The 27,021-nt window shown below is 44.6% G+C and overlaps 1 protein-coding gene across 3 annotated transcripts in view; it reads left to right on the forward strand.

Annotated features, from left to right (window-relative positions):
* The window catches only part of ZNF800 (zinc finger protein 800), a 124,216-nt gene extending 114,560 nt beyond the window's left edge, over positions 1-9,656 (forward strand). For all 3 annotated transcript variants that reach the window (XM_082254771.1, XM_082254769.1, XM_082254770.1), the window contains one exon: positions 7,971-9,656. In XM_082254771.1, the coding sequence (XP_082110897.1) occupies positions 7,971-9,652 (1,682 nt within the window). In that variant the 3' untranslated portion in view covers positions 9,653-9,656. The remainder of the gene's footprint in view (positions 1-7,970) is intronic.
* Positions 9,657-27,021: the final 17,365 nt, after the last annotated feature.

Genomic DNA, 27,021 nt, shown 5'->3' on the forward strand with positions numbered 1-27,021 from the left:
GTAAGGTTCCTTTCTCAATGTAGGTTCTACGTTGCCTTTCTGGCGGTTGCGTTGCCCACCCCTCCTGTCTACACTGCTTTGGGACATCCCCATAAGTGAAGACTGTGTGAATGGGCGGCGACTGTCGGAGGACATAAGAGAAAACAGAATTTTTGTAAAATCTTACCGTAAAATTCCTTTCTCTGAGTCCTCCGACAGTCGCCGCCCGCCCCTCTTTTTGGGGTCTTTTTTTTTATACACTTTCACTGCTTGCGACCAAACTGAATTGGGATGGCTATTGCAGGGGGGTATTGGACTAGTAGGACAGCCCCCATGGGTGTGACTATCTAGATTTATTGTTCTTTTACAAGTCTTATGCCTAGAAACTCCTGTGGAGATGAAGTCCATACCCCATAAGTGAAGACTGTGTGAATGGGCGGTGACTGTCGGAGGTCTCAGAGAAAGGAATTTTACGGTAAGATTTTAAAAAAATTCCGGTTTTTGTAGGCATTGGGTCCCCCTTAAAATTCATACCAGACCTGAAAAGATGGGTATGGTGTTTAGGGAACTCCCACAACATGTTTTTTTTTTTTTTTTTTTATTAAACAGTGTCCCAGCTCCTTTGTTTACATTAGCCTGTAAGCCTCAATGCTGAGAGCTAAAGAGCAGAGCAGGGATAAGTAATTAGGAGGCCTGCTGCTGCCGACTCCCTGGCAAACCAGCATGCCCAAGCTGTAACTGTCACATTTAGCCCTGGCAGGATTACCACTGCTAAAAGATCCAACTCTTTAATACATTTGGTAAATCACAAGTGGCTAGACTAGACCACAAGATAATTAACTAATATATGTGTTTTGTGAATTGGCTTAAATGTAATATCACATCTTTTTGTGATATTTACTGCAGGTAATTACCACATTTGCAGTATTTACCGGTAGTGGATTGATATTTTACATATCGCATAAGATATTTTGTATAAAACACAAATGCAAAATCTCATGCGATAAGTGTTAGTGAATTGAACCCATAACTTCAAGTTTTTTATTACTACCTGTGTCCCTGTTTGGAGGGATCATTTTCACATTCTTTGTGGTCACCAAACCAGAAAGTGGATTGGAATCTTCCCAAGAACACAGCAGTGAAAATCATTATAACCCCTTTTGCACTCTAACCAAAATACTTTGGTGTTGCCTTATGACAATTCAAAAAATGTACGCTGATTTTAGAAAAATTAACCTAGGTTGTAAATGAAGTTGTAATAATGGCATTACTTTACTTTTTTTTTTTTGCAGTTATATAATTTTTTTTTTTTAAATAACAAACATGTTATACTTCCCTACTCTGTGCAGTAGATTTGCACAGAGTGGCTCAGATCCTTCTCTTCTCGGGTCCCTCTTTGCTGCTCTTGGCCCCTCTCCATTCAGACACAGAGCTGTGGTTCGGCCCCGTCCCCTCTCTTTCCTGATTGGCTAAATGACTTTTGACAGCAGTGGTAGCCAATGGGGCCGCTCGTGTGTCTCAGCCAATCAGGAGGGAGGGAAAGTCCCGGATGGGCGAGGCACTAGTGGCCATTGCTGAATAGAGATGGGAGTCAGGTAAGTATTAGGGGGGGCTGAGGGGAGCTGCTACACACAGAAGGCTTTTTATCTTAATGCATTAGGATATAAAACCTTCTGCATTTACAACCACTTTAAATGTGAAGCTTTCCTTTAAACGAAATGTCATAACTAGATTGTCTTTAGGAGCTAGATGGTTAACAGGGAAAATGTCTGAGCAGACCGAGGCTGGGACTTTTAACGCCGATCATCCACCTCTACAACAGTTTGTCCTCTGCTATATGGCTGGTTGATGGAAAGTCTCAACTGTACGTGTCCACCCCACTCAATTGTGGCTCTTAGCCTCTTAAAGGCATTTTAGGCTCACAAGTCTCACAGCAAACTTTGCCAATATCCCAGGGAGTGAGAATGAGAATGGCGCTCCTGATTTCTTGTTTTAAATTATAGGATATCACTCACATTAAAATAGCCTTAATGACCACACATAATAAAATGCCTTGGTCATTAAAGGATGGTGTGATTTTGGGCACACTGTTTTTATTTTCTATATGATTTGTTTGCTTTTTCCCTATGATATATGATTATGATGTATGCCATTCTTACTAGGAGGGGATCTGAGAGGAATTTCTAAAAAAAAAAAAAAAAAAAAAAGTTAATTCTTGATTCTATTTCTTCCATTGCTCGAAAATGGCTTTGTAATTAGTCCTTTTTATTTAAAGCTGTTCTCCAGACAGACAGCTAAATACACAGATGAAATTCATATAATGGAGCTGTTTTAGGCTTTAGATATCGTACTTTTGTACAGCCTGTGATGAGATTTGAACAGCCCTGCCACACAGCACAGCCCTACCTGCTAAGGCATTAAATCTGTTTTTCTTTCGTTCATGGACGGACACAGCTCCTGATCTTAACCATTGGGTTATACTGCCCCCTACAGGAGAAGAACACTAGGCAGAAAAAAAGCTTGGCTACGTCTATCCCAGCAAGTATACTCCCTCTTTCTGCTATAGGTACTCTGTTTTTTTCCACCTAGTCAGGAGTAAGGACGTTCCTTGCTGGGATCTCTGGTCTTGGCAATTTTTTTTTCTTTTTAGATAGATTTTTTTTTTTCCTGTGAGATCTACAATCGACTGCCGGACTGGGCGACGGGCTGAATAATCTAGATCCAGTGGTCACCCCAGTCTGGCCAACGAGTGTGCGTCACAAGCCCACCGGACAGGGCTGGCCTGCTAGTTAAACCCCTTGTGAGGTCGCATACGACTGGGTCTCGGACGGAATTGCGGCGTTCCTCCTGCCTGACACCCATTTAGATGGTGAGGGGTTCTGTCTGGAGCGGTGCCCACCTGGTATGGTGAGTAGCTGTCCCCCCCCCCCCCCCTCTCCCCCTGGACAGTTTTGGGATGGACATGGGCCCCTCCTTCCCATCAGGCACCCCCCTTATCTGTCCCCACCATCCTACCCCCTCCAATTATGCTGGGGCTGTGTGGGTGGCCTGGTCCACCTGGTGTGGGGGCAGGGCGCTATGCTGGCGATTGGGGCAGAGGGGGATGCTCCACCGGGGAGCAGACAATCGGCTGTGCGGGGGGGGGGGCTGTACCTGGTGGGGGCTCCTGCCAGGGCCCCCAATCCTGCCTGGATCTGTCTGGGTCCCTGTATACCGCGGGGCCGCCATTTTGTTGTAGCCTGTGTATTCCGAAACACAGCAGCCATGTTTGTGTAGTACGGCGGCCATTTTCTTGTGGTTTGCATTTGCATGGGCCTGTCCTTGAGGCCTAGGGATCCCTCCTGGGTGCCTCTTGTTGCCATGCGGTGCTGCCATTTTGTTGTAGCCTTGTGCTACAATGCACGGCAGCCATGTTTGTGTAGGTCTGCTATAGAAAACAGCAGAGGCCATGTCTATGAAGCCTTCTGGCCGACGTTTTCGGCAATGGGAGCCCCTCCTTATCCCCTGGTGCTGACTCCTGGATCCTATCGTTTCCTGATCGCCGCTCGTGCAGTGCAGATTCTTCTGATGGCTGTGGTGCCTGGTTTCTGCAGGGTGGTGAGTCTGATGGGTTTCTCTCCCTCTCTGCCGAGGATTGATTGGTGCTCTGTGACTGGCAACCCGGTGGTGCGGCCAGAGAGATGGGGGTTGTCCCTTAGCAGTGTTTTACACTTTTCTCTATCGTCCATTGACAGATGCAGCCTCTATCTTCATTAGCCATTGGGTTATGCTGCCCCCTGCCGGAGTAGTTCTATCCACGCCCACGGGGCTGTCCCCACATGCATAACCCACACACCCTCTGCTTTAGCAAGCCAATTTTTCTGCCTAGAGAAGGAGTAGGACCTAGGTTTCCTGCTGGGACTTAGGTCTGTTTTTTTATTCTTTTCAGAATATTTTGTTTAATTTCTCTTTACTCACCTTGCTAGCTAGTGTTCAGGGGGATCCTCCTTGTGATCTGCAAGCAATGCTGGCTGGCGTTTTGCACTGGATAATCTAGATCCTTAAGGTCTCCCCAGCCTGGCCTACGAGCGTGAGCAGGTTATAGTCCTGCACTTGGCCTCGTCCCAACGGTGCCCCTCTCCGGATGGGGACGAGGCTGTGAGTGGATGTCTCACCGTGATGCGATGACCTGGAACGCCCTCAGTCGCAGTGTACCCCTCGGCTGGCAGCACCCCCGCTTCAGGTGGGAGGTGGTCTGCCCGGAGCGGAGCCCACCCCGGTCCATGGTATGGTGAGTAAATGTGACCCCCCCTTGTCCCTTGGTGGCCTTTGGGAGATGTGGGCCCTCTCCTGGGGATAATAGGACCTGGACTTCCTAAAAGATCCCCCTGACCTGTCAGGTACCCGGCCCTGTGCCCTTTCTCCCTCTCCCATCCCCACAGGGGGGGCTATGTAACTGGGGTGTCTGGCGTCCTGAGGGGGGTGGCATTCATACCTTGTTTCTTGCTGGGTCTGGTTGTAGATCCTTGAGGCCTTCATTTTGGGGGTCCCTGGCCCCATGGCACGCCGTGGGCGCTGCCATCTTAGGTGTGGGCAATGTATCATTTTTTCCCATTGACTTGTATGGGGCAGCCATTTTCCCTGTGCTTCCTATTTAATTGGATTGGCATCCATTTTTGTGTATTCTTATTGAGCTACACAGGCAGCGTGACCTTTCACATCCAGGCCGAGGTCACTTCCTGTGATTCTCCTTCCTGCTGCACAGTTCGATCAGGAGGTTTTTCTCTGGAGGTGGTACGGTACTGGGGTCTTTGTGGACATATCCCTCCACACTCTGCTATCACTGTATATTTAAAGGGGACTCCGCGAACTGCTGCGATCGGTGGAGGGAACCGCGATCGGCGCTTCTTAAAGTGACAGTACTCTGTTTTTCTGTTACATTGCTTATGGAGTCCCAGGCTGTAAATTCGCCCTCAGACCCGCTCAGTGCGACACCCGGACCGTTTGGATCGCAGTCACTGGCCGCGATTTCAGCAGCTCTGGAAAACCTGGCGACAAAAGTTGATTTTGTAATGGAAAAGGTTACTAGCCGAAAATGGCCGCTGCCTTCTCCATCTTTGGTCGGGTCCTCTGATTCAGAGGCAGATATGGTGGCTACGGATGCCCCCCCTACCTGAGGGGTCGCTGTCCTCGCATTTGGATGATGAAAAGGACCTGTCGTCTTCAGCTGCAGTACAGGAACCCGCTCTGGTAGAAGCCCTGATTGCTTCAGTGCGGGAAACGTTAAAATTTGCTGATGAACCCACGCCGGCAGGGACGCGGGTGTCTTTTGGCTCCCGCAAGACCCAGAAGTCAGGCAAGGTTTTTCCTTGTCCCCGGACTTTTCATGATATTATTAATGATCCAATGGCGACGCATCAAGCATGTGCTGATAGTGCCTCAGGGTAAGCTGTTCAGAGCTTCTGGAGGGCCTAAGAAGCCCTGGGGCAAACCCAAGTCCAGTCAGCCCGGTTCCGCGGACCAGCCCTCTTCAGCATGAAGGGGCGCCTTCACCCGTTTCTGGGGTGGGGGACATTTGTGCTTTCAGGAACCCTGGACTTTCTTTGTTCAAGACAAATGGGTTTGCAAACTGATTTGTTCCGGGTACAAGATAGAATTTTGGTCCCGGCCGGTGGACAGGTTTTTTTCAATCAAATCTTCACCTGTCCCCAGAGCGTTTTGAAGCATCTCCAGGCTCAAGGAGTGATTGTGCCTGTTCCCCCACAGGAAGGTTTTCAAGGTTTCTATTCAAACCTCTTCACAGTGCCCAGAAAGGAGGGCAAGGTGCGTCCAATCCTGAATCTCAAGGCTCTGAACCCCTTTGTGTGGACGCAGAAGTTTCGAATGGAATATATTCGGTCGGTGGTGGCATCCTTGAATCAGGGATTTTCTGGCCTCCATCGATATCAAAGATGCGTATCTGCACGTCCCCATATTCGAGGGACATCAGCGATTCCTCCGCTTTGAGGAGCACTTTCACTTTGTGGACTTTCTCCCCTTGGAAAAGCTACAGAAGTTACAAAGGGCGATCAGGTTGCAGATGGAAACCGATCACTTCTCCTTGCAGGCTTGCATGAGGGCTCTGGGCCTGATGGTATCAACCTTTGAGGCGGTCCGTTTGCTCAATCTCACTCGAGACCTCTGCAGAAAGATTCTGGCAAAATGGAACAGGAATCCTCGGTCATTGGACCAGAAGATTTGTTTGAGCCATCTCACGAAGTCTACTCTATCCTTGTGGATCCAGTTGTTGGCTTTGTGTCAGGGCAAGTCCTTCCTGCCGCTGCTCTGGACGGTGGTCACCATGGACGCCAGCCTGTCAGGCTGGGGTGGAGTGCTGGGGAAGCTCTGTGCCCAGGGGACTTGGGTGACAGAAGTGTCTTCCTTGCCGATCAATATTCTGGAGCTCAGAGCGATCAAGCTTTGTGTGTTCCACTGGATGAGTTAGCTACGCGGGTCCCCGGTCCGGATACAGTTGGACAATGCCACGGCTGTGGCTTTTATCAATCATCAAGGGGGCATCAAGAGTGTCCTGGCGGCCAAGGAAGTGGCCAAGATTCTTGTTTGGACGGAAGTCAATGTTTCGGCTCTTTCCGCAGTCCACATTCCGGGCTTGGAAAATTCTCAAGCGGATGACCTGAGTCATCAAGTGTTGGATCAAGGGGAATGGTCCCTTCATCCGGAGGTGTTTCATCTCCGGTGTGTCCGTTGGGGGACTCCCGACGTGGATCTGTTTGCATCTCGCCTTAACAGGAAAGTCCAGCATCTTGTGGCCAGGTCTCGGGATCCTCTGGCTGACGCCACAGATGCCCTGGTGCCAGTATCGGCTGATTTTTGGCTTCCCTCTGCTCGTACTCCTGCCCAGATTTCTTTGCCGGGTGGCGGTGGAGGGCATTCCAGTCGTTATGGTGGCACCAGACTGGCCTCGGCGGATTAGGTAAGCAGACCTGGTAAAAATAGTCGTAGATTCGCCATGGAGACTTTCTCTGCGGGAAGATCTGCTGTCTCAAGGATCGATCTTCCATTCTGCTTTACAGGCGCTGGCTTTAACGGCCTGGCTGTTGAAAGCAAGGTATTGCGGGATAGAGGCCTTTCCTTTCAGTATAATTCTCTAAAAAACAGGCAAAAAAATTCTGTTTAATATGGCAGCCTGGAGGCATTCGGTAAACCTTTTGTGTATGTAAAGCCTGGGAGCAGGAAGTAGGGAATAGAAATAATTCTTATTGGAGGGGATGCCTAAAATTTGACTAAGTTATGGTAACCTACTTACCAAGGGTCAACTACTTTTAAAGAGATACCGACATTGCAGCTTTACTCATCAGAACACCCAAGATTTCACCAGGTGGTTATATTAAACAAGACTGCCATGTTCAGGAATCAGTCTGGAAAGGAAATTGTAACACAAAAAGCTGTTTCTTCAATAGAAAGGGTAGGAATCTGCAACAAAGTTTGCTAAAATCCTCACAATCTATAAAGATAACCCAGAAAACATTTTTTTTTTCTTTCTCAACAAATGTAAAGTTCAATATTGTCCAGAACGTTTGGTTTTCTTTCTTCTTCTGGTAAGGGGGTGATACACTTAATGAGTTCCTTGTTATTGTAAGAGAATTTTTCATTTTCTTTGTCCCAGAGACATTGTAGGAAACCAGTCACAGCAGCTCCTGTTTACAGATTTGTTTTACACGACTTACAAACCTGAATTAAGAGTTCTTTTTTTAAATTTTATTTATTTTTTTTTAACCAAAAGCCAAATTTCTTTCCAAAAAAAGTAAAATTGTGTACAAGTGCACAAAGTGGTTATTAGTAGGTGAATCTATATACCACACATGTTCAAACTTCACTCTGGTCAAATAGGAAAATTACCCAGTCTTACAACTGTTAAACAATTTTGGTGTAGAAAATGCTATAAAATATCACTCGGAGCAATATTGGGAGATTAATAATATATATATATTTTTTTTTTTTTATTTCTCTAGATCCACCCAATGAAAATATACAAAGTCAAGCTGTAAAAGACTTACTGGACACAGTATATCCAAGAACTAATCAGCCAGAATATGTTGTACAATTAGAACCTATCCAAACAAACCAGAATGCAGTTTTCCAGACTATTAAGCCCATTAACGAAGTAAACCTTGCTGTAAAGATTACATCGAACTCCGCTGACATTGAGAAGGAAGACACAGCTTCAGCTGCTTCGTCTGCCTTGACTTCAGAAAGTGTAGCTGTAGTATCCGCTTCATGTGAAAGTGTTAAAAAGGATACAACTTCTAATTCTCTAAGTGCAGAACCTTCTGATACATCACAATATGACAAAAATGTAAAACGTGCTTCTAACAGCAATCCTTTTTCATGTCGGATTTGCAAGAAGGATTTTAATTGTAGACGCAGTGTACGTAGACATATTAAGAAGGTGCATAAGAAAAAAACAGAGGATATAAAGAAATTCATTGAAATTCAACGAAATACACCCTTATCGTCCACAAAAGTTCCTGGTAATTTGATCTATACAGGAGCAAGTAAAAGTTGTCACATATGCCACAAATCATTTGCTACTAAAGCAAATACAAGGAGACACATTGATGAAGTTCACAGAGGGATGAGAAGAGACTATGCCACTCCGGAAATCAATACCAAACCTGGTAAAAATGTTACTCCTGAGGCTGAAACTCCTAAAAAATTACTGAAGACTGTTTCTCGCACACAGAAACTTCCAGCAAAGTCTGAGGTTAATCTCACTTCCTGTAGATGTCCATTTTGTAACAGACGTTACACCTCTCAGTTCCTGCTCAAGAAACATGTAAAGATAGTACATAAAACCGCGTCCCCTGGAACCAATGTCAAGTCAGATAAAGGACAGAATCACATCAGTACTTCAGACAGTAAAATAAAATCAGAAGACACAAATATGATAGACTCTTCATCAAATACTGTAAAAAGCTCACCCAAGGGTGAATCTAAAGGTCATAACCATGCACAAGAAAAAAAGAGTACAGCTGTACTGAAGGGTAAGGCAAAGTCTGATGGTGACTCCCCTAAACCTGGCAGTTCACCAAGTGATGACAAGAAGAAATGCAAAAAGCCTAAAATGTCAGCTGGTTTTGACTTCAAGCAACTTTACTGTAAACTGTGCAAACGGCAGTTTACATCTAAGCAGAATCTTGCAAAACATATAGAGTTGCACACAGATGGGAACTGCATTTTTGTTAAGTTTTATAGATGTCCTCTTTGCTCTTACGAGACTCGGCGGAAACGTGATGTCCTACGTCACATAACAGTGGTACATAAAAAGTCCCAGAGAGCACTGATTAAAATAACTGCAGGTTTAGAAAGCAGAGCCATAAAAAAGCCAATTGAAACTATTTTAGACAAGGTTTCTAAAAGAGAACCTCAAAAAGACAAAGTAAAAAAAACTGGTTCAAAACCAGAGGGAGCATCCTCATCATCTACCAAAAAATCTGAGGGAGTAGATGCTGGCATTGAAGTTAAGTTGACCAAAAACTTTTCACTGCTTAAGTGTAATAGGTGTGGTAAAGCATTTGCAAAAAAGAAGGATTTAGACCACCATAAAAAGAATCACAAAGCCAGCTCAAACAATTTGCCTGTCGACATAAAAATCAAAGGACGAAATACCAGGTCTAAAATACCTGCAAGCTGAAAAGCATTTGTGACTGGTAGATATTTTATTTAAGAAATTATTTTTATAGTATGTTTTAGAAACTTTAGGCTGGCCAGGAGAACATATATGGCAACCTCCCATTGGGATTGTTTTATTTCTCCACATGTTTGCCTCTAGCCTCTTTTAATAATTTTATTCTTCTGTATTCTACAAAAGTAAACTGTTATGTTGTCTGGTTGATTTTAAGTCATGGACTGTCAAAAAAAAAAATGTCTATTTTAGGGCCTGGTTCACACAGGGAATCTGCGATTCACTTGCATGTAGTGTGCGGTGTGATTTCAGCCCATACATTTTGAATAGGTTGAAATCAAACCGCACCAAAAGTAGTGCATGCACAAGCACTGCAACAGGATTGTATGGTACTTCTGCACCATGCCATCCAGTACGGGCAAACGCACTGCATTTGTGGCTTGCCTTTGGGGAGTCATTACCTTATTATTGACACCCACTGCAGATCACAACTGAAGTGCGTGTTGAACACCTTGTGGGAAATGCTCACCGAATGCAGGTTTCCTGCGCCACATTTTGGTGTGAACTGGCCATTAAGTAGAACCATTGTATATATCATTAACCTAACAGAAAATGTCCTTTTGTACATACTGACATACATTTGCATGAGGGAAAACGACAATGAATGTCCTCTTGCACCAATAGATGAACTCTGTGTACCAGATTTTCCTGAAGATTTTTTTAAAGCTGAAATGAAGGAATCTTTTAATGTTTGATGGGAAGATCCCATACAATGCTTGAATTTTGGATTATAATTGATTGTTTTCGTCTAAAAAAAAATGTATGATAATGAAATATTTTCTGTGTTACATTAGTTGTGAAAATAGTAAGTAAATTTGAGTGCTAAACAAGATGAACTTTGTTTCACAACTGCATATAATGTGTATTTTAGATTTTAAATTATTAGCTTCCAAAGACCCTACTGCTAGTTTTTGGGCATGATGAACAAAATCCATCTAAATAGAATATAATGTTATGAAATATAATGCATATCAGGTAATTTTATGAACTGTATAGTTCCTTGGGTTCTTTGTAATTTTGTCCTCAATTTTCAAATTACCATGGTATAATAAATTGACCTGGATAGGAAGCACATTGTGAAATCAAAGTAGTAGTAGTTTTATTTTAATGTAAAACATGTGCTATGTGTTTAAACATTTTACCTGAAGAGTCATTTATTTGTCCTTCAAAAGCTTCAGTGTCTTCTTTTGAAAATTTGATTAAAAAAAAAAAAACACCTAAAGTAGGTGTGACTAAAAGCAAAACATTTTCCTAGTTTTGGATAGAGTAAGGAGGAATTATAAACCCTATCCGTATTTATTGCTGTCTGTACCCCTATTGGGAAGATTTACCTTTTTAACGTTGTTATTGAAAATAAAAGAAAATCCCAAATTTTGGGTTGACAGAACACTGATTGGAGGGAAGATCTTCCAATGGGGACATTAGTTCTTGTGACCCTGGTGAAACACCGGGATTCCTTCACTCCTCCATGGGACATAAAGTGAAGGGAATCTCCCAAATGGGGCACAAATGGTAAAAAAAAAAAAAAGACTAGGGTTATAATCCTCTCCTACTCTAAAAAAAATGTTTTGCCTTTTAGTTACAGTTTAAAATAGTTACTTAGGTTGAAAAAAGACACAAGTGCAAAAATGTCAACCATTAGAAAAATAAAGAACCCTCATTTACAGAACACTAACCCCACAATTGATCCAGAGGAAGATAAAATACAACACTTCTAAAGCATTGTCCAATTTGCTCCCAACGGGGGGGGGGGGGGGGGGGCGGCGCCCTTCCTGATCCTCTAAGGCAATCAATTTCCTGCACCTGTGGTGGTGTTTTGTATTAAGTTTTACTAGCCAGTTATAGTTTGTGTATATAAAAACACATCCTTTTAAACCATAAATTGAGCTAGCTCCTTAGGAATTATTATTTTACATTTTCACACCTCATAATGTGAAAAAGCCTTTCTGTATGTGAAAGTTAAAAATCTTGATTCTACCTGATCTTTGCCTGATATTTGATGCATGCTAGCCCCCAAGTGCATACCTTTTACATTGATCAACAATAAACCTAATTTCATATATAGTCACCCATTCAAATAGTGCATTCAGGTCTGCATTAGGCATTTTGTAGACCTTATTCCACTACATAGCTTAGTGTCCTCGTCAAACATAGATTTGTATTTTTTTTTTTTTTTTTTTTCAAATTCCTTTATATAAAAGAAAAAAATCATCTATTAGAACAATATACAACAGAAAAAAGGTGCAATGCCACACAAATTATAAAGACAATTCAAAGTGGCATGGTAATATAAAGCAAGATACAGAAATGCATGGTATTTCAAAATCACTAAAACCAGTATTTTCTCACTTCTAAAAATGAGAAGGTAACTAGACAACATGCCGGGGTTTGCACGTGTGGATGCTTCAATTTTTTTAGAGATAAAGGAACAAGAACAATGGAAGAAAGAACACACATGGGCACCAAAGCAGAAACAGATAGGGGGAGAGAGAGAGAAAAAGAGGGGCGGGAAGGGGAGCCAGAGTGATGTTGTGCATTAGTAAGAAGGACAGGAGGACCTCAATCCCCAGGGCAGCACTCCAGGAAGGACTTCCTTTCCTCCAAATATACAAACATGTTCAGTATGACCATGTTTTAGTTTATTGTTCTCTTCTATTTTGGGCGGTAAACACCAGGTCTTCCAAACCATTGATACTCCTGACCTTATTAAGCCACAAAGCAATGGAAGGAAGATTGAGGTCTTTCCAACACAAGCTTTGGCGGCATTAATCAAGTGACGGATTACTGATTTCTTGTATGTCTAAAGCAGGATTTGTGAGCAGAGGAGCAGGACGAAGGCAGGATCCTCTGGAATTGGGCAGTCTGTGAATTGTTGGGAGATTTTCTGCACCTCCGACCAATACTGTTTAAGTTTCAGACAAGACCAGAAGATGTGAAAGAAAGTTCACCTTCCCTCACGGCATCTCCAGCAACGATCAGATGTCTCCGGAAAGTCTTTACATAAAGCTGACAGGGTGAGGTACCAGCGCGTCAATAATTTGAAGGTGGATTCCTGAGTATGCCTACATATGGATGATTTCAGGGAAAGATGGATGATGTTTTGACACTGGACAGATGTGAAGGTTCTGTTAAGATTCCTTTCTGATTTGCTAAGGCCCGACACAATAAAATCTCCCGGGAGAGAGATTAGCAAGGCGTACATCTTAGAGAGGGTACGGGGAAGAGGTTCCATGTCTTCAGAATTAGATTCAAACATTGTCCGCTGACGTTGAAGTTTTCTGGGGTTCCTAGGGTCCAAAAGTAGTGATTAAGCTGAAGCGTCTGCCAGAAAGTTAACCCGTACTGGCCACCCGACTGCATCAATGTGGAAACTGTGGGCCAGGTATCAGAGGTTAAAAAATGGGGAGGCCTGAAAACCATTCTATAGTGGAGAAAGAGAATCAGGCAGACCCCAGTGACCTCATGTAAAACCATCTTTATTGTTGCAGAATATTTAAAATCGAACACACAACCCGGGATCACTCCTAAACCAATATGATATAGCAAATAGAACAAGTAGTAATAAACTGCACAGTGTATTGATCTACCATGGATAACAGGGTCACTGGCTGGTGCTGCAGTTGAGCGAGCCTCTTTATCCTTGCTAGCCGAATTCACTGAAGAGTGGTAGATTCTCCTAAACAGCACAGTGTATAGATCTGGCCACGGTGAGATGCAGAAAACCTCAGCAGTGTCAGCTAGGTATTGGCTGTACAAATCTAATGAGGATATCTGCACTCACCAATTGCAAACGATCCCTGCAGTGTAAGCTTGTGACTGTTTGACTCTGTGTACCAGAGCTGACCCCTTACTATGAGAGACACTCAGCTGATCCAGGGTTTCAGGAGGGAACTCTTTTATTAGTACATATACACAAGCTTACACTGCAGGGATTGTTGGCAATTGGTTAGTGCAGATGTCCTCATTAGGTTTGTACAGCTGATACCTAGCTGACACTGCTGAGGTTTCCTGCGTCTAACCGTATCCAGATCAATACACTGCAGTTTTTTAATACTTGCTTTATTTGCTGTAATCATATTTGTGTATGAGTGATCCCGGGTTGTGTGTTTTTTAGCGGCAAGGGTGGTCATTTTAACCTTTCTGTGTAGTCTGCTCTTATCATTATCTGTGTTCAATTTTACATGTTCTGCAACAATAAAGATTGTTTTACATGAGGTCACAACGGTCTGCATGATTCCCTTCCTCCACTATAGAACTCCTTTTGGGTTTCTGTTCCCCCATTTCCTTTTCCTTTTCTGCTGCTGTCTGTGTTCTGGAGTTTGAAGGGCTAGGCGCCACCTTTATTAGGTGAGTCGGTTTCCCAATTTGCTGGCAGTGCTACTACCCAGCAATGTGATCCTGGGGTGCCGTATTCTCTTTCATGTACAAGGCCTGAAAACAGTCCCTCTCAAGAAGATTGAAATATCCGAGGAAAGCTAGGGTTTCCCAAAATGGAGAACAGCGAACATTGAACGAAGGAACGCTCAGGGTTCCTGCACGTCATGGAGCCAATTTAGAGAGCGGGGCCTATAGTAGGATCGGTCTTAAGGGAAGTTGATAAAGCTGTATAACGCATATATTTACGCAGGGGGATGGAACTGAACTGCTGCTCAATGACTGTCCAAAGCTTAAGATCTCCATGCTTGCACCAGTCGATCACTCTTCCAAGGTGAGGAGCTTTATAATATTTAAATGCATCTGGTACAGCTACACCAGAATAACATTTAGGCAACATCAGAAGGCGTCTACAGAGCCTGGGTCTTTTGCGAGCCCGTATAAACTTTAGTAAAATGGGCATTGATTTGACGAAAGAAGGCCGAGGGAATGGATATAGGTAATGTCTGAAAGAAATACAAAAACTTTGGTAAGATACTCGTTTTGATATTGTTACAATGGCCAAACCAAGAGTGCAGGCCTTGATGCCGCTTATCTAGGGGGGAGCGGACTTTGCTGAGCGAGGGCGGGGAATTCAACGTAAAGGTATCGGCTAAGTTTGGGGGAATATGGGTGCCCAAATACTTTAACGCAGAAGACGCCCATTAAAAGTTGAAGTTAAGCTGTGTGTAGCAATGGGGAAGGTAGGGCAACTCCCATGGCTTTGGATTTGGTATAAATTTTTAGGTTTGATAAAGCTCTGTAACGGTCAATGTCCTCCAAGAGGTTGGGTAGAGAAATGTGTGGTTTAAGGAGATCATCTGCAAAAGAAGAGACTTGATGGGTGAGATTGCCTACTTGTAGACCTGAAATATCGGGGTTTAATTAAATTCTGTTTAGAAAGGGCTCCATCGAGAGGGAAAAAAGCATGGGTGAGAGGGGACAACTCTGATGGGTACCGTTGGATATAGGGAATGGCTCTGAAAACACCCCATTTCTCTATCGTTCATTAACGGACGAAGTCTCTGGTCTTCATAACAGTAGGGTTCTACTGCCCCCTACAGGAGTAGGACACTAGGCAGAAAAAAGTTCTGGCTACGCCTATGGACAGTCCCAGGGGGTATACCCTCTCTCCCTGCTATATGTTGTCAGTTTTAATCTGCCTAGTCAGGAGTGAGGAATTCCAGAAGGTGGCCTTCTTGGTGGCTATTACTTCTGCGCACAGGGTGTCGGAACTGGCGGCGTGGCTTTGACGTTCTCCCTATCTGGTGATTCACAGGGATAAAGTGGTACTTTGTCCGGATCCGTCCTTCCTTCTGAAGGTGGTTTCCTGTTTACACTTAAATGAGGACATTGTGTTACCCTCTTTGTGTCCTAAGCCCAAACATCCTAATGAAATTGCACTCCATACTTTGGATGTGGTTTGGGCACTCAGGGTGTACTTGGCGACTACTGAGTTATTAGTAGTCGCCAAGTATTAGTAGTCGCCAAAATGCGAAGTCGGATTCGCATTTTGTACTCATGGATGGCACAAGGAAAGGGCTGCCTGCGTCTGCTGCGACTATTTCCAGATGGATTAGACAGACAGTTGTGCAGCCTTATTCAATTAAGGGTCAGGTTCCACCTTTTCCCTGTTAAGGCGCATTCTACTCGGGCGTTTAGTGCTTCCTGGGCTTTTTGCCATCGGGCATCTGTGCTTCAGGTTTGCAAGGCGGCTACCTGGCCGTCTGTTGAAACTTTCACAGTTTTACAAGGTGGATGTGCTAGCAACTGCAGATGCCTCTTTTGGCCGCAAAGTTTTGCAGGCTGCCGTTTTAAGGGTGTTAGTCTCCCTTGAGGGTGTTTTAAGGTTTTTTTCAGGTGGGTCTTATCTTGTTCTGATGAGTCATATGTTGCTTGGTTGGCTATGGTTTAGCCTTGGGGAATTATTTTTCTGCTGTTCCCACCCCTCATTTTTATGGCACTGCTTTAGGATGTCCCTACTGAGATGAAGATCAGAGATTGCGTCCATCACTGAACGATTGAGAAAATTGGATTTTTGTCTTACCATAAAATCCTTTTCTCTGAGTTCATTGATGGACGCAGTACCTGCTCCTCTATTTGAGTTGGGTTGGTATTGTTTTCTCTGACACTGCTTTGATACAAAACTGACATCCTATAGCAGGGAGAGAGGGTATACCCACTGGGACTGCCTATAGGCGAAGTCAGAACTTTTTTCTGCCGAGTGTCGTACTCTTGTAGGGGGCAGTATAACCCTACTGATATGAAGATCAGAGACTGCGGATCACGGTAGCTTTATTCAGTCTGAAGACCGGAGGGTCCACTGTAGGTGGCACAGTCCACTATTTAATAAAGGACTCCTCAAAGGGGTAGCATCTAGCAGTCCGCTTAGGCACCCCAGAGGGATGCTTTGGGCGGTCCCATTCTTTTTTGACCATGTTGTGAAAATACGCGGGAAGGGGGAAAACCTTTGCCGCTCCTGGATGGCTTGTGAGTACCAAATGTAAGCTGCGCCTCAGTCGTAGCTGTGGCCTTTTGGCACCTTGCCCCTTACAGGCCACCTCCACCCAGGACACAAAGGATTCCAAGACTGCCGACTGCATCTATGGATAGCTGGGATCTGGAGGGCCCTGCAGCCTCCTTGAGGGGGTCAGGTGGGGAAGAAAGTTCTGCAGGGTCCATGTTGTATCAGGGGAACCCCTTAGCAAAAAGTTGAGAAAAAAAAAGTTTTAAGAACGTCCCACCACGCTATAGTGCCCCCAAGAGGTCAGGCAGAATGCACTGAAGACCTCCAGCAGAGAAAGAGAGAGATCCCCCAGACTCACCACCGGCATCGGAGATGCATCAGGGAGGCCCAGAACATCTGTACAGCATGTGTCAGCACCAGGGTATAGGGAGGGGCTCCACCACCAAAAAAACGCCCCTAGGGACTCCAAGAACATGGTCGCCAGTGATTTTCAATGGGAATCCACCGCATAATGGCCGCTGGGTGTACCAACATGGCTGCCAGTCTTTCTCTGCATATGGGCTACAAGAAAATGGCAGCCCTGCGGAGCTTCTGGGGGCCCTTGAGGGGGACCCCCCAGCCTCCTGGACTGGATCGACAGGAAGGGGGCCCTGGAAGTGACAGGTGAATCCCCGCCCCCCCCCCCGCACGATCAATTGTCTGGTCGCCGGCAGCGCACCCCCTGCTCCACCACCAGCCTTACGCCCCGTCCCAGCCCCCAGGGAGTAGCTTTAAGCATCCCATAGCCCCAGTAGTGAGGGGGGACAGGTAAGGGGGGTGCGAGGGTCTGACCGTCCTAAGGAGGGGCCCTTGTCCACCCCAAAACCCGCTAGGGGGAGAGGGGGGAACATTTTACCATACCTGGAACAGGTGGGTGCCATCTCCTGACAGAACCCCTCTCCGCCGAAGTGGGGGTGCTGTCGGCAAATAGGAACGCTGAGACTCGGGGCCTAGACACGGTCATATGTGACCTGGCGAGACTTTTAACTCGCAGGGCCAGTCCCCGTCCGGTGGGACTATGTCGCGGCCGACCTAGCACGGAGCTGTGGTCTGCGCACGCTTGCTGGCCGGCTGGGGTGACCACTGTATCTAAATATCCAGCCCGTCGCCCAGATCTGGCTTAGTTGCTTGTAGATCTCACAGGAAAAAAATACGGTCAAAAAAAAAAAGCGATCTTGGAAGAAAAACTCTTGCCAGGACCAGAGATCCCAGCAAAGGAACTAGGTCCTTACTCCTGACTAGGCAGATTAAAACTGACATCCTATAGCAGGGAGAGAGGGTATACCCCCCTGGGGCTGCTCATAGGCGTAGCCAGAACCTTTTTCTGCCTAGTGTCCCACTCCTGTAGGGGGCAGTATAACCCTACTGATATGAAGAACAGAGACTGCGTCCGTCAATGAACTTCAGAGAAAAGGATTTTATGGTAAGACCAAAAATCCAATTTTGCCTTGACCGCGGCCTATGGGGTAGAATACACACTAGAGATCCACTGAAGCGGCCTATGGGGTAGAATACACACTAGAGATCCACTGAAGCATCTAATCGCCAAAACCCATATGTCTCAGGACTGCAAACATGAAGGCCAAGTTTAGCCTGTCAAAGGCCTTCTCTGCATCAGTGCTTAGAAACACGCAGGTAGAGCCAGTTTGCTTTCAATCATTTTTTTATTATTTTACAAAGAGAACAAAACACAAATTAAATAAAACAGTTGAGCTACTTGGTGACAGATTTGCTCGAATCATACATGCTGTCAGATTGGATAAACCTATAATCACAAATTGAGAATCTCAACCAGAGCTAACTCAAAGGCCTACTCGCGTAGGTGTGTAGGGTCTATAAGTAGGGATATAATACCTATAGGGTTGAAGGCCTGACTCCTCTCGACACCCCTAATGGGACCTAACTGTGCCTCGGGGGCAGGATGGGATGGGCCAGGTTTAGACCCATTCTGATGAGATAGATCCAAGCCTAGCGAGCTTGTAAGACTTAGGCAGGTCCTAACTCACTTGGAAAAGATACTAGAATCAAAAAACATCGAAAATTGTCAGCTAGTTATGTACTAAACAATGAGCGATTCATCTTCCCGTAGCAAATCTGAAGCATAAGATCGATCAGATAGGGAAGGAGAGAAGAAAAAAAGAAATACACAGAGTAGAGAAAGGGAGGGGGAGAGAAGGCAGACAGAGTAGATCCTGCGAACCAGATCCACTAGCCGATAGGGCTCTGAATTAAATTACGTTTTGAAAGGAAGCCCAGGGTTGCCAAACTTTTTTTTTTTTTTTTTTTTTTCAAATTTCTCTTTAGAAGCTTGTAGAATACTAAGCATCTTTTCTTGTGTCATGATCCATGAGATCTTCTGCTTAGCTGCATTAATAGAGACAGAGGGTTGTTTCCACTGTCTGGCAATTGTGATTTTTTTTGCCCCAAGGAAGATAAAGATCAAAGTTTGGATAAGTTTGGGGACTTGTGTGATCCGGTGGTTCAAAAGGGCAAATTCTGGCGACTGTCTGAAACGCCTGAGATCTTACGGATAACCTGGAAGATTTGCTACCAGAATCTTCTGATTTTGGGACATTCCCAGAATATGTGCAACAGGGAACCCAGTAGATCACAACCCCTAAAACAAAGTGGGGAAGTGTCGGGGAAGAGTTTCGCCAATCGAATAGGGACTATGTACCATCTCATGAGTACCTTGCAGCCGACTTCCATAAGTGCGTTTTATTATGAATCTCCTAAAGGATCTCTCAGAACATCTGTGCCAATCAAGGTCCCAGTCAAAGGTCTTGTTCCCATTTAATCCTATATGAAGTTTTTTTTTCAGAAGAATCGATTAAAGATGCCTATAGAAGTGATATCCCTCCCCTAATGTCCTGTAGCCTCCAGCACCATTGTTCGTAGGGAGTGACCTGTATGGGTTTTGGTTTCCTAACCCTGATTGCGTGGAGGAATTCAAGGTCCTTACTCCTGACTAGGCAGATTAAAACTGACATCCTATAGCAGGGAGAGAGGGTATACCCCCCTGGGGCTGCTCATAGGCGTAGCCAGAACCTTTTTCTGCCTAGTGTCCCACTCCTGTAGGGGGCAGTATAACCCTACTGATATGAAGAACAGAGACTGCGTCCGTCAATGAACTTCAGAGAAAAGGATTTTATGGTAAGACCAAAAATCCAATTTTGCCTTGACCGCGGCCTATGGGGTAGAATACACACTAGAGATCCACTGAAGCGGCCTATGGGGTAGAATACACACTAGAGATCCACTGAAGCATCTAATCGCCAAAACCCATATGTCTCAGGACTGCAAACATGAAGGCCAAGTTTAGCCTGTCAAAGGCCTTCTCTGCATCAGTGCTTAGAAACACGCAGGTAGAGCCAGTTTGCTTTCAATCATTTTTTTATTATTTTACAAAGAGAACAAAACACAAATTAAATAAAACAGTTGAGCTACTTGGTGACAGATTTGCTCGAATCATACATGCTGTCAGATTGGATAAACCTATAATCACAAATTGAGAATCTCAACCAGAGCTAACTCAAAGGCCTACTCGCGTAGGTGTGTAGGGTCTATAAGTAGGGATATAATACCTATAGGGTTGAAGGCCTGACTCCTCTCGACACCCCTAATGGGACCTAACTGTGCCTCGGGGGCAGGATGGGATGGGCCAGGTTTAGACCCATTCTGATGAGATAGATCCAAGCCTAGCGAGCTTGTAAGACTTAGGCAGGTCCTAACTCACTTGGAAAAGATACTAGAATCAAAAAACATCGAAAATTGTCAGCTAGTTATGTACTAAACAATGAGCGATTCATCTTCCCGTAGCAAATCTGAAGCATAAGATCGATCAGATAGGGAAGGAGAGAAGAAAAAAAGAAATACACAGAGTAGAGAAAGGGAGGGGGAGAGAAGGCAGACAGAGTAGATCCTGCGAACCAGATCCACTAGCCGATAGGGCTCTGAATTAAATTACGTTTTGAAAGGAAGCCCAGGGTTGCCAAACTTTTTTTTTTTTTTTTTTTTTCAAATTTCTCTTTAGAAGCTTGTAGAATACTAAGCATCTTTTCTTGTGTCATGATCCATGAGATCTTCTGCTTAGCTGCATTAATAGAGACAGAGGGTTGTTTCCACTGTCTGGCAATTGTGATTTTTTTGCCCCAAGGAAGATAAAGATCAAAGTTTGGATAAGTTTGGGGACTTGTGTGATCCGGTGGTTCAAAAGGGCAAATTCTGGCGACTGTCTGAAACGCCTGAGATCTTACGGATAACCTGGAAGATTTGCTACCAGAATCTTCTGATTTTGGGACATTCCCAGAATATGTGCAACAGGGAACCCAGTAGATCACAACCCCTAAAACAAAGTGGGGAAGTGTCGGGGAAGAGTTTCGCCAATCGAATAGGGACTATGTACCATCTCATGAGTACCTTGCAGCCGACTTCCATAAGTGCGTTTTATTATGAATCTCCTAAAGGATCTCTCAGAACATCTGTGCCAATCAAGGTCCCAGTCAAAGGTCTTGTTCCCATTTAATCCTATATGAAGTTTTTTTTTCAGAAGAATCAATTAAAGATGCCTATAGAAGTGATATCCCTCCCCTAATGTCCTGTAGCCTCCAGCACCATTGTTCGTAGGGAGTGACCTGTATGGGTTTTGGTTTCCTAACCCTGATTGCGTGGAGGAAGTGTGCTATTTGATAGAATCTAAATCTCTCTGAAGCTGGCATCTTCTGTTTATTTACACAGTGAGAGTAGGGCAGGGGTCCTTTTGAGTCAAAGTGTCCTATTCTGTACAGACCTTTGTCTGTCCACCATTTAAAAACCTGGATGTCCAATCCTGGAGGAAAGTCAGGGTTGTTAAAGATATGTGCGAGGGGGGACCAGTGTGAAGTAATTTTATGAGACCTATAAATGGTATTGCATAATGCTAAGGAATGGGAAAGGGTGGAGGCTAAGATGTATTTCTATTTAGACGATGTCCTTTCTTACCCCAGATTAATTTAATGATGCTGGATTGAAGTTTGGAAATATGTGTTTTAATCACCGGGATAGGGAGGGATCGAAATAGGTGGAGGATCTGAGGGAGGAGAGTCATTTTGACAGCGTTTATTGTGCCTAGCCAGGATAAATTGTGCTTAGACCAGTCAGTCCGGTCAGACGTTAATTTTTTTGATAAGGAGGGATAATTGGCGGCGTAAAGTTTTTATCAATAGAGGCAGCCAAATGAATACCCAAATATGGAATTGCCTCATGGTGCCAGATGAAAGAAAAAATGTTCCTTAAGACGATCGACTAGGGAAAGGGGGAGGTTGATATTTGGGGCCATAGACTTCCCCATATTGACCTGTAGGCCAGAGAGGTTACCAAAGACCCGAAGAAGAATAAAAATCTTGGGAAGGGAAATCAATGGGGAGGTCACAAAGCGTAATATATCATCTGCGAATAAGGAGCATTTATTGGTGGAATTGCCACACTTCAGGCCATGGATATCTGGGTGATTGCGTATGGCAATTGCTAAAGATTCTATTGCTATGGCAAAGATTAGTGGCGACAAGGGGCAACCCTGTCTTGTCCCCTTAGATATAGGGAATCAGAGTATATGCCTTTAATCCTTCGGCTCAAATTAGATTAGGAGTAGAGGGTTTTGGGTATCGATAGAAAATTGGGGCCAAAGCCCCATCTTTCGAGAGTGGAAAAGAGAAATGGCCAGGAAAAGGATTCAAATGCCTTCTGTAAATCTAGGGACAGCAGGAGGCCTTCCTGAGGGGGTCCCCCATCCCAGCCAGGTTTCATCAAAGTGATCGCATCGATTACCCTCCTCACCTGGTCAGGACCCTGTCTCCCCAGGATAAATTCTACTTGATCCTTATGGATATATTTGTGTATAAAGCTATATGATTAGCGAGAATTTCGGTGAGAATCTTGAGATCATTATTGATCAGTGATATGGGTCTATACTTACCGACTTCGGCATGAACTTTTCCCGGTTCAGGGATAACTGAGATATATGCTCGGGTAGAGGCACTGTCTAGGGGGGTTCACCCTCTGAGAGAGTTGAAAATCTGACCAGATAAGGGGTGAGGGTATTGATGAAGGACTTATAATATTTAATAGAGAACACATCAGGGCCTGGTGTGAAGTTTGCGCGTAGGGATTTGATGACTTCCTGCACTTCCTGTTTGGTAATGGGGGGCTTTGAGGATGGACCCATGCGACTTGTCGATCTTGGGTAGTGGGATGCCCTCCAGGAAGGCTCTGATACCAGCAGTGTCTGTAGGGTTGCTTTCCGTATACAGGTTAGCATAGAATGAATAAAATATGTCCATAATCACTTTTGGGTTTTGGATTCGCTCGCTGGAAAGCGCTTTGATTTTGGGAAGCGTTAAGTGATATTTGGGGGCTAGTTTGGAGGCTAAATTAGGTCCTATTTTATTATTTTATCCTTATTGGCATATATGTGGGCTCCTTGCCAGCGTAGACTTTTTTCCGCACTCAACGTAAGGGCTAGGTTTAAGGACAGTTTTGCAGTGTCTAGTTTCGCTAGGGAGTCAGGTGTAGGGTTATTCTTATGTGCTTTACTGATTTTTTTTTTTTTTTTAATCTTTCTCCAGTTAAATTATATCTAATTGTCTTTCTCGTTTGAGCCTTGCGGCTACCTGGATGAGATGACCCCGTATGACCTTTTTGTGTACCCCCCCCCCCCCCCAGAGAGAGAGAAATGGGTGTAACGTCCGATGTGTCATTTATCGAGAAATATTCTCAGATTTTCTCCAAAGTAACACATCTGACAGGATCTCTTAAAGGGATTTGTGAAGGCGCCATGGAGATGGGCTAGAATTCGGGGTAGTTCTCCTAAGCTTGAGAAATATGAGGGAGTGGTCAGACCAAGGGATGTCTCTTATAAAGTCTTTCAAAGCCAGCAGGATATCTGAAGTGGGGATGAAGATGTGGTCCATTCTTGCAAAGGTGTTTTGAGGGTCCGAAAAGTGTATGCGTAGTCATGTCTTTGGGTTAAATTCCCTCCATATATCGACTAGTCCCAAAGAGTGAATGTGTCTGTCTAGCTACACAAAGGCTTTGTTTGGTGGGTCTCCGTAACTTGTGGTGGGTAGTCCCTGATTTATCCAAAGTGTTGTCGAAGGCTCAATTGGAGTCCCCCCAAATCCGTCCCTCAAAGTTGAGCCCCGTACACACGCACAGATCGTCGTCATACAAATGTTCGTCTTTTCTCCCCGGGATGTCGGTGTCTGTTGAAAAGTGCAAAGACAGCACAAGGACAGCACAAGAATTTTGTCCGCAGACTTCAGCTGACTGCAGAAGTGATGTCATGTAATGGTTAACTTTCCCTGTGTTTTTTATTTTCTGAGCATGCCCAGTCTTGCAAATCTGCGGTCTGTCGGCTGATTTCTGTACTGACAGGCGAACAATCGTCCGTTCTGGTGTCCGCAGACAGAAATTTTCATGTTTGCAAGAAAGACTCTTGTCCGCGGATTGTGCGCAGACAGCTGTCGGAGGCACCATACTAACACGCGTACAATCGGCAGATCTTTCGTCCGCCGACGTTTGTATGACGACGATCTGTGCGTGTGTACGGGGCTTTAAGGGTAAAGGAGTGTGAACATTTTAGAGAGGAACGTGGCTTGTCCCCTATTAAAAGCATAATAAGGTACAAAAGTATACATGGAGCCATCTATATGTCCTTTGACTAAAATATACCGGCCTTGTGGGTCCTCATTAGTTTGGGAGTGGGAGAAAGCTAAAGCCCCGTACACACGTACCGATCGTCGGCATACAAATGTTCGTCTTTTCTCCCCGGGATGTCGGTGTCTGTTGAAAAGTGCAAAGACAGCACAAGAATTTTGTCTGCAGACTTCAGCTGACTGCAGAAGTGATGTCATGTAATGGTTAACTTTCCCTGTGTTTTTAATTTTCTGAGCATGCCCAGTCTTGCAAATCTGCGGTCTGTCGGCCGAATTCTGTACTGACAGGCGAACAATCGTCCGTTCTGGTGTCCGCAGACAAAAATTTTCATGTTTGCACGAAAGACTTTTGTCCGCGGATTGTGCGCAGACATCTGTCGGAGGCACCATACTAACACGCGTACAATCGGCAGATCTTTCGTCCGCCGACGTTTGTATGCCGACGATCGGTACGTGTGTACGGGCCTTAACAGCTTAGCAAATATTGCCACTCCTCTCTGTTTGGAGGGAGTGTTGGCTAGGAAGAAGGTGGGATATTTGTGGTGGATGAACTTGGGTCTATACGTCTCAGGGAAGTGAGTCTCCTGTAGAAGGAGAACCTCAATTCCCTGGGAGTGATAGTGTTGGAACACCTTTCTCCTCTTTAACTACTTCCCGACCACCACCCACCTTTTTCACACCCGTGATCGCTCCCCGCTGAGAGAGGATAGTCGGCTGTTGTAAACACAGCTGACCGTTCTTCTCCCTGAAATGATCACAGAGCTCGTGATCCTATATAAGATTTCTATATAGGATCACATGTCTCTATGGTCATTTCACAAGCCACACCCCCCCCCCCCATAGTTAGAATCACTCCCCTAGGCTCACATTTAACCCATTGATCACCCATAGGGTTAACTCCTTCCCTGCCAGTGTCATTATTACAGTAACTACTACAGTAATCAGTGCTAAAAATATGCAATGTCACTGGTACCCCCAAAATGTCAAAAATGTCTGTTAGTGGTCCGACCTGTCCTGCAATGTTGCAGTCCCGCAAAAAATCGCAGATCGCCGCCATTACTAGTTAAAAAAAAAAAATAAAAATTACAAATCTTACCCGTAGTTAGTAGAAGCTATAACTTTCAATTAAAATAACCAATAAAAATACGCTTATTGCGGGTTTTTTTTGTTTTGCTTTTTTAGCAAAAATATGTAGAAGAAAACAAATTGGCCTAATATGTTAAAAAAATTTAGATTTCTTTTTTTTCAAAATTGTCACTTTTTTTGTTTATGGCGCAAAAAATAAAAATCGCATAGGTGATCAAATACCACCAAAAGAAAGCTCTATTTGTGGGAAAAAAAGGACATCAATTTTATTTGGGTACAGCATTGCACAACCGCGCAATTGTCCATTAAAGTAACACAGTGCCGAATCGCAAAATATGGCCTGGTCATTAAGGGGGCAAATCCTTCCGGTCTTAAAGTGGTTAAGGGAGAATTGAGTCCCTGCGTGTTATGTGATGCCACCTGCAGAGTGACCCTGGTACTCACGGTTGGTGCCATAGAAACTGGAGGTAATGGAGGCCAGAGAGGGAATCCTGTAGGTTTAACCGGTTGCCGACCGCCGCACGACTATATACTGCGGCGGTCAGCCCCGGCCAGGCAGAGTGATGTATGGATACGTCACTCGCCTGTCACTGACTTGAGAGCCAATTGCGGGCAGGCGCGCGCCCGCCGAGGCTCGTTCACAGACAAGTCAGTGCGTGTGACCGGCAGACTCGATGTCCGCCGCTCACACTACGATCGCTCCGGTGAAGGGAGAAAGGCGGAGCGGCTTATGTAAACAAGCCGCCCGTCATTCTCCCTGGTGTAAAAATGAAGATCAGACGGTTCTACTATGTAGGACCGTTGATCTTTGTTTTTACACCAATAGCCATGTCCCTATACAGTTAGAATAACGCCCCTAGGACACACTTAACCCCTCCCTCTCCAATAAAGTTAACCCCTTCCCTGCCAGTGTCATTTTTGCAGTAACAGTGCATATGTATAGCACTGATTACTGCAGTAATGTCACTGGTAACCCCAAAAGTGTCAAAAATGTCAGTCAAGGGTCCGATCTGTCCGCCGCAATGTCGCAGTACCGGAAAAAAATCGCAGATCGCTGCCATTACGCGTTAAAAAAAAAAAACACCAAAAATGACAAAAATCTTTCCCTTTGTTAGTAAAGGCGATAACTTTTGCACAAACCAATCAAAATACGCTTTTTGCGATTTTTTTTTTTTTTTTTTTTTTTTTTTTTTTTTTTTTTTTTTTTTTTGATTTTTACATTTTTTTGGGGGAATTTCATATAAAAAAAATGTGAAAAATATTGTTATTTTTGCAAAATTGGCAAAAAATTTGGGGGAGCATACCCATGTATTTCCAAAGCTGCTGCAGCTATGAACCAAAAGACATGTATATTAAAAAAGAATAGCGCGCAAATGCAAAAGAAATTACTACCAAATCTCAAGAGTCCATAAATAAAAATGGGGGTTTGGTCCCACCATATGGCCATATCGTGCTCAAGCCCACTACTGCGTCAAAGTACCCCATTATCAGTGGGTCCTACACTATCCATGAAAAAGAGATGAATCCAGCCCTTCTAACCCTTGGAGACAACACTCCTTGCTGGGAAAAATGTGCAAATGCACTACAGGGGACTCCTCCTATATCCATTTGATGGTGGACAC

The sequence above is a fragment of the Pelophylax lessonae genome (assembly GCF_965119305.1).
Source record: "Pelophylax lessonae genome assembly, chromosome: 4".
Taxonomy (NCBI): domain Eukaryota; kingdom Metazoa; phylum Chordata; class Amphibia; order Anura; family Ranidae; genus Pelophylax; species Pelophylax lessonae.